Source organism: Corvus cornix, chromosome 4, assembly GCF_000738735.6.
Source record: "Corvus cornix cornix isolate S_Up_H32 chromosome 4, ASM73873v5, whole genome shotgun sequence".
NCBI lineage: Eukaryota > Metazoa > Chordata > Aves > Passeriformes > Corvidae > Corvus > Corvus cornix.
The window spans coordinates 1,590,386-1,599,003 of NC_046334.1; the positions used below are offsets into that span (position 1 = coordinate 1,590,386).

The following is an 8,618-nucleotide window of genomic DNA, read 5'->3' on the forward strand; positions in this document are numbered from 1 at the left end:
GTTGGGGCTGACAACGGCGAGTTTATTGGTTCAGGTACAGCGAGGAGGATTGCAAGCACTTCCAGGACAAATATACAGAGGGGAAGGGGGGGAATAACAAAAGAGAAAACAAAATAAACAAAATACCCCAAAACAAACAAAAAAAAAGGGGGCAGGATCAGCACAGAACGGGAATAGAGCTAAAACGGGAACGCTTTTATCTGGGTTATGACAACATACTCCCAAGCAGGAATTGCTTCCTTTCTCCAGTTAAGTTGAGCGGTCTTTCCAATAAAATAAAGAGTGGTGGGGGATGAAGTTAGTGTGCACTTCCCTGGAAAACAAACTCTAATTCATGCCAGTTAAACACTAGAACTAAAAATGTACAAAGAAGCATCAAAGGAGATGAAGTGTTGTTAAAGAGTTACCTTTTCCTCTCTGAACAGTCCAGAAGGAAAACAATGACTACAAATACAGCAGGCAAACTGACTTTCGGGCTGATGGGCATGGGAGAGAGAGAGAGTGTCGTAAGGAATTCAGTCTCAAGTTGTGCTAAATGCTCTTCGTCCTCTGTATGGCACATTTTGGTCCATGATGGGGATTTGAGACGAACCCTGATTTCTTACAGAAACGTGTAAATATTTGTTGCTTTTTTAAAATGCCAGGTGTACTTCCTTCTACAAAGGTTGGGAGAGGTTTATAGGAAGTAGTCTGGGGTACGACGGGTAACATGAGGCTCTCCACGACGAGGTGCTGGGTCAAACTGGAGGCTGCAGGAAAGAAAAAGGGATCACTTACCCTCCTCCACAAGTCATTTTGCAGTCCCACGATAAATACCAGGCTTGCTCTCCGGCTGCTATCGCTCTACTCACCCCAGCTGCTTCCACATAAAACATTCCAAGTCCCAAAACAAGAATTCACAGGAGTTGAAACTCATCAGAGTGACCCAGCAGCCTGTCACTGCTTTCTTGTGGGAGCAGCTCAATGCACAATTGAGACCCCCTCACCCCTATTTACAAAGCTCAGTGCTACCAAAGATTAAAACAAATACATAAATCCATCTGTTTTTACTGTCTCCATCAAGCTTGGGCAATAAAGGGATTGAAGTGCAAAGGCTCCAACTCTCCAGACAGCCAGGAAGAGGAGCTTTGAGGAGCTTAACTCATTGCTTATTTTAAGGCACAGTACACATTAATTCCAGAGTGGTGTGAGCTGGCTTTTCATGGAAGAACGAACCCCTTTGGGAATGACCAGCCATTCCTCACAGAGTGGTTAGAAAGAGAGCCCAGCCCAAGCCAGGATACTCACAAGGAATATTTTAAAGTGTCATCTAGTTCCATGATAGCAGCCTGGTTCCCACAGCGGTAGCAGTAATTGGGGGCACTGAAGATGGTAACCACATTCCGGTCGTGGCACCAGTTATAACCCTGCCAGGAAGAGAGCGAAAAAGAAAAGGTCTCTGTTAAACCTCAGCCCACCCAAAGTTCCTCTTCAGGCCTGAAACTCTCCGAGGCACTTGTGAAATGGAAGATTTCTTGAAGTATTTCCAACCTACTCAGTTTTGTTTCAAAATATGTGCTTTACCGCAAAAAGCAGCAGCAGGTACCTGGAAAACCAGCTTCAAGTAGGCTACAGGAGATCATTCGCTCCTCACTTGTAACTTATGGACTGTACCACAAAAAACCCTTGGGACTTTTAGGGGTGCCTTCAGCTTTCATCCACCACAAGTGACAATTTGCCTGCTGGATGCCAGTGACTTCTGACACACGCTTCTGCTTAAGGGATCTACCTGCACTAGATTCTAAAAATGCATCTGCTCCATTGACCCACCTGGCATTTTTCCAGCAAGACATCCAAGAATAGCCTGTGGACAGCCAAAAATGGCATAATCCCTGTCACATCTGACTGCCGAGTACTACGGGACAGGCTGTCGGATGCAGCAGCAGTCAAAGCAAGAGCAGCCAGCATCTAAGGAGATTATTCCTGCCACAAACGGGGTGTGATACGGTCCCTTTGGCAATTCACTTGGAGGGGGAAATTTGCTTGGAAAGGGCAGAAGATGCCCTTATTTAGGCTGCAGGTCAAAGCATGTGATTTTATGTTGTTTATCATTTTTACATAACTAGAGCCTCTCTTCGGTACTGACCTGCTTAAGATTTAGACGTTAACCAACCCGTGAGTGGAAGGTGTCCCAGTGGAGACCTCCACGGGCCCCTGTTTTGTTAGCCCTGGCTAGCAGAGTGCTTGCCCTACCTCCATGACCAGCTGGTGAGCACGGGAGACCAGTGTGAGACCATTGGCGTGGTTGAAGGTTTCGGAAATATCCTGTCCGAAGGTGTAGCCAGCACCACGTGGAGAAATGCCCCAGCCGCCACGGTCATCCGGATCCGACCACAACAGATCACACATCGGACCCTTGGGAAAGATTCGGAGTTCTTTGTCAGATCACTGGCAAGATGCTTAAACATGGTTTATTTACACTAACAAGACTGCCAGCACGTCCTTCTCGGCACAAGGCACGTGAGGAGTTTACTGAACACACATCTGCGAGCCCCAGCCACTCCCAACACTAAGTCCAGCTGCCCCGGGAGCTCCAAGCGTGGTTTTTCAGTCCAGATTTCAGGCCCCAGGAAGCGATAACAAGGTGAAACACCTGTTGAAAAGGATGGACTAGATGGGGAGGAAGGATGGGGACACAGTGTGGCTTCACATGGTGGCTGTCAGTTCACAACCACATCTGTGATGAGGCTGAAGATAGCGGACACCTTCCTCTGCCAAATCCTGCTCTTGGGAGTCAGACTGAAAGCACAAAAAACCCCGTGATTCTGGGGGAAACAGCTGAGAAACCCCCACAGCTCTCCTTTTGTAGGCTGCTGTAATCAAAGCACGCTGACTTGTGTGTGTTTTGCCCAAATGTTCATCTGCTCTAACTCTTGGAAAGGCCTTAATCCAAGAGTAATCATGTGTTTAAAGGGATTGCAATGTGAAGATATATCTGCATTTTCTGTACGTTTCTGAAGCATTTCCTTTCCTATTACCTCGTGTGGAACTTCCTGCAGGCGGTCCAGAGCCCTGATATGATCCAGTGTATCTATGGATGGAGAGAGGCCACCATGGAGGCAGAATATCTGTTCCAGAAAAAAAAAAAGAGCAATCCATTAAGTGCATATTGTTAAGGGAAGAATGATCTCTACCCCAGCTGCGTTTAACTCTGTTAACATTCACTTACAACTCCAGCCATCTCGCCCTCGGATCACAAGTTAAGGGAGCTTGTCTGGGACTGTTCATGTGGATGTCAGACAACACAGCCTGCAGAAATCTATGGAAGGGAGGGTTTTCCTTATCCCAGGCTTACCTGGCCATCTACTAGAGCTGTGAGTGGAAGGTAATCAAACAGGTCTGTGAAGTACTTCCAGACGTTGGCGTTGCCGTACTTGCGCAGGCACTCGTCGTAGAAGCCATAGACTTGTGTGATTTGCCTGCTCTCGTGGTTGCCCCTCAGTATCGTGATGCGCTCCGGGTACCGCACCTGGGGACGGAGAAAACGCTTCCTTAGCACAGGGATGGAAAGAAACAGTAATGGAATACCACAAACAGCAGATAAGCACTCTGCTCCCAGCACGTGTCCACTGACAAGGATCAATTTACACCTGTTACACTCAAGCCAACAGCAGCGTCATGGGAGGAACAAATTGTGCTGGAGAAAATTGTTCCCAGCTCCTGAGTTTTGCCCCAAATCTCTCAAGCCGTACCTTCAACGCCACCAGGAGAGTCACTGTCTCCACTGAGTAATAGCCTCTGTCCACGTAGTCTCCCATGAACAGGTAGTTTGTGTCTGGAGACTTCCCACCGATCCTGAAGAGTTCCATAAGGTCGTGGAACTGCCCGTGGACATCTCCGCAGACGGTGACGGGGCAGCGTACCTCTTGCACATTTGATTCCTTTGTAAGGATTTCTTTAGCCTGGCAAGAAAAACACATTTAGGACAAACAGGTAGGAAGCTCCTCCAGAAGCAGGTGATGTTATTCCACTGCATCCCCGCTGGAAACCCAGTTTCATCCCTGCTGCTCAAGCTGACCACTGGAAAAACAGTTTGGTGGGTGAGCACAGACAAGGGGTGTTACCCAAATCCCAGGGCACGGAGATGAGCAGGTTTACTACAGCGAGACCAGATTCCCTTGCCCAGGGCACATGTTGCCTCCTGCAATTCCAATCCTCTTCCAAGCACAACAGTTTAGCAACCTCTACAGGCAACTCACATACAACTGGAAAGCAAAAACAGAGGCAACTGGAACACATGGAGCCACAACCAGCTTCCCTGGCTATACCCAGCTGGCAACGAAACGACCACAGAGGGAGGGACAGCATCCCTGGATTTAGTCATCTCTTCTTCCACACCCAGCAGCTCCTCTGCTAATTACAGCCATGCAATGTAGCCTATCTGCATCACCTTACTATCCTTATCAAATACCAGGTTTGTTGTGCTGCCTCCAGCTCACTGACTGATGCTGATCGGCGCTCCAGGCACATCTGAGGCACAGGGAACACCCACAGGACGGCTCCATCTGATCCAAACAAAAGGGCTGGAAGATCACCAGCACTGAGCAGTCACCAGCAGGTGATGATCTAGGTATTCCTTGCCATATCCCTTAGCTGAGGCTCATCCTGTGCTGCCAGGAGGGCGCTGCTTCCCAAGGATACCCTCTGTGGGCTTCCTGAGGATGCCTGCATTCCCACTCCAATGTTTGCTGCCTTGCCTCTTTTAGGAAAAACATGTATTTGGAAGAAAGAACTAAACCCCAAGCAGTTTGGACTGCATCCAGCACGTTCTTTGCACAGAACCTAACCCAAGGGATGAGACCCTGATCCTTAAAGTCACATCCTGCCCATGGACTTGGTGACATGGGGTCTGCCTTACACTTCTAACATGACTGGGAACTGCTGAGCGTGTTGTATTTGAGTGCAGTAGTAGCACTCGAATTCTGCTCACACATCTCTAAAAGCATTTATAGCGCCTTCTGAGAGCTTCCACCCTCTGGGAGAGACAAATATAAATCCACAAAACAGCTGCTCCGTGTGTTCTGACTGTTGCACAAAGCAACAGGCAGGGGTTTGTTCCAAGCTGGAGCTCAGCAGGGCTCCTTTTCCACAGGAACAGGGCAAATATGTTCACTTTAAATCTATCCTAGGAAGGGGGCCCAGCCCACGAACTGAAATGCTGGTGCTAGGAGAATCCAGAAGTTTCCCCTGATGAGGAAGGAGGAGCTGGCAGGTGACGAGGAGCAGCTCCTTACGCTGCCAACCAGCTGTTCCCCTGCAGCCCATTTTAGCTCGCCCTGCGGACACTCATCCGTGCACGTGGACAGATCCAGTCTGTCATTTTAACTCTGCAGAGCTGGTTTAGCTCAGGCTCAGGAGTCCCAGTTTGCCCTCACACAATGATTTTCTAATGCAGAACAAGACCTTAAAAATCTTCAGCATCAACAGAAACACCCCAGAAAAGCAGTGACTAACCAGTGCATCTGCCTGCAGTGTGAACGTTGAAATCAAATGACTTAAAATAAAAAGCATTATTACAAAGCAAAAATAAAAACCTCTGATGCAAGCAGGCTGCCTGGCATCATCATCACTTACTTCATCCAGGAAGTTAATAAATAACTATGCCTTAAAGTCAAATTTTAGCTACCTTTGTTGCAGAAAACAGTGACTAATGGTATCAGCTTCCTATGCATCCGTCCCACTTGTGCTGGATGAAAACCATATCCAGGTCAGGATAAAAAGCAGCAGCTTTTAGATGTTTTTATTAAATAAACCTCCCTCGTATTAAATAAACCAAACCAACGGTTGCCATGTCTGTGCTCAAAGAGACTTTGAAGAGCAGCCTATTTGTTGGCTGTGAGCTTGCCCTTCACCTCAACATTGTGTGCTTTTGAAGAGCCTTGGACAGCAGGGAGACTCCACTCCTTCTGGAATATTCTTTCCCTCAGCTCGGTCTGACCCACAGAGGCTCTTTCTCTAGGACTCTGAAGCCAGGCATGGAGTTTGTGATCAAAATTCACCTGCACCTCCATCCCACCAACTGCCACAGACCAAACTACTGTGCCAGCAAGTGGGCTGAGGATATTCTGGAGCTTGTCCAGAACGAGAACCAACCAAGGGAGACGGAAGCCAGAGGGAAGGCAGGGATGGAGCTGTCCCACCCTTCAGGAACAAGGCAGCAGTGACATCCCGGAGCCTCTGCCAAGGTGCTCCCAGAGGTACCTGGGCCAGCACCCCCCAGGATGAGCATCACCAACAGAGAGATGAAACACTCCCAGCCACGACGCAACACAACGCTGGAAATTTCACACAACCGGACCATGCCCCTTCTTACACCTTCAAAGAACAAGGAGAGGAAAGAGAAGCTACAAGGAGAGGGATGGTTATGGAAGGCTGCTTATTTAATTCACGAGACAGCCTTTGCCTTGCCTTCTTTCATATCCCATTTCACTATCTTTGTGAAAACCCCTTTTGCCTGGATTAAGCAGGATGGCTCTCAGCTCCCTCACCTGCACCCCAAACGTGAAAGTCCCAGCAGTGATCAGAATGTATCCTTCTATCTTCCTCTGAATTTCTGCAGGATTTGAGCTAATTTTCATTTTAAAGACCAGCAGAACAGGAACAACATTCTCAAGCTGAGAGGTGGCACCTCCATCATCCACGTGAAGCACACGGGGCTGCTCAAGCGATGCTGTCACTGGGCAGGTGAAGACAGACTGCCACTCTTACAGGTGCACATTTCAACAGCTTTAAAGAGTGCCAAATCACTTGGCACAGTTCCATCATGTCCAACCCCTCCCTCATCGCTGTCCACTATGCCAGTACTTAAAACCAAGAATGACCCACACAGGCAACTCTGGGATTCTGTTGGGGGGTTTTTTCCCCCCACTTCCTTGTGATTTTTTGTTTTAGTACTGAGTTCTTCCACAAACTGAAACCTGAGGCAAGAAGTACTACTGTGCTTGGCCTCTTTGAAATCAGCCCCAAAAACAGGGGTGCTAGGAAAGTGTTTTGGAGGAAAGGATTTCTCCAAATATTATTTCAAGGAAACCAACTAAACCAGCTTTGTGGCAGGGCTGCACACCCTGAGGTTTTTGTAAGCTCCTCTCCTGGGTGACACAACCACTCCCCAAAACTTAAACAAGCCAAGTCAGAGCACGGCACAGCGTTTCCTTCATGCCCCAGTCGTTTCCAACAGTTTCCAGCAGCCTGGAAGAACGAGGTGCTGTGACAGATGACACACCTACCTGTCACCTGCAGGACAAACACCCTCCCCACCTCCAGCTGAGCTTTCCTATCCAGCTTCTCCCTATTTCCTGCGTGTTCAGCCACAGTCTGCTGGCATCGTCCTCCAGCTTCCCAAAACACAGCAGCCACAACTCCAGCTTCTCAAACAGCCACAGCTCCCTCACAACTGATGGAGCTCTGGAGAAAGAGGCACAAAACAAATGCACAGCCCCAGCATGGGATTAAAAAAATGGAAAAGGGGGGAAGAAAACAGAAACTGTGGGGAGGTTAGGTAGATGTCAGGATCACTGCTGGAAACATCTGCCAAGGAAAATCTGCACTTGGTCACAGACTGCAGTGTTAAGGGAGGGTTCACGCAGACCTATGGGACTGCTCAGACAACACCCAGCACAAGTCTAAGGATCTTTCTCCTGATGGGAAAAAAAGGCTCTTGCCAGCCCCCACTAAACAAATCCAAGCAGGCATTTGCCAAGGACTGTCCGAACCACAGTCCGGAATAGCAGACAGTGTCCTTTATGTGACCAGTCCTCCTTCTATTTTGGTCCCCCCTCAGCAGGCTGCGAGCCTCTGTTTGGGTCTCACTTCTGCCCCCTCTGCTTCCCGAGATCCCACCTAGGAAGTTCAAGAGGGTTTCCTCACTGACTTGGAATTGATTTTCCAGCGTGTGGCTCCTCCCTGTTGTCTAGGATACCAGGACGTGAGACACCCCACAGGCAGCACCCCGGTCTCCCCGTGCTGGATAGCCCAGAGGCAGCATCCTGGTCACCCAATGCCCAATCTCATAAGAACCACCTCAGTCATCCCGTGCCGGATATCCCACAGGCACCATCCTGCTCTCCCAAAGCCCACAGGCACCACCCGCCCTCCCAACGCCAAATATCCCACACGCACCACCCGCTCTCCCAGTGCCTGATATCCCACCAGTCGCATCCCCGTCTCCCAAAACCCCATATCCCACAGGCACCAGCCCGCTCTCCCAACGCCCGGTATTCCACAGGCACCACTCCGCCTCCCAATGCCCGATATCCCACCGGCCACAACCCCGTCTCGCAATGCCGGATATGCCACGGGCACCACCCCGCCCTCCCAACGTCCGGGCCCCGCACTCACCTTCTCGCAGAGGCTGCGGACCTGGCTCTCGCTCAGCTGCCGGCACTCGTTCAGCTGCTCGATCCACTGGTCCAGCTCCTTGGCAAAGCCCTTCTCCTCCATGGCGGGGGGGCCGGGCGGGCCCCCCGAGGCCCGGGCCCGCCTGTGGGTGCCGGCGGCGGCGGCCGGGGACGCGCGGCCCGCTCGGCTCTGCTCCGCTCCGCGTAATGGCGGCACCCCCCGCCTGCCGCGGCTGCTGCGCA

The 8,618-nt window shown here is 50.1% G+C and overlaps 1 protein-coding gene across 1 annotated transcript; it reads right to left on the reverse strand.

The window, feature by feature from the left end:
* Position 1: 1 nt before the first annotated feature.
* On the reverse strand, positions 2-8,618 carry PPP2CB (protein phosphatase 2 catalytic subunit beta). The gene is made up of 7 exons (XM_010411325.3): positions 8,377-8,618; positions 3,732-3,941; positions 3,335-3,508; positions 3,018-3,107; positions 2,233-2,394; positions 1,288-1,406; positions 2-749 (listed from the first exon to the last, which is right to left on the reverse strand). The coding sequence occupies exons 1-7, from the start codon at positions 8,476-8,478 to the stop codon at positions 677-679; spliced, it is 930 nt and encodes a 309-aa protein (XP_010409627.1). The 5' UTR covers positions 8,479-8,618; the 3' UTR covers positions 2-676.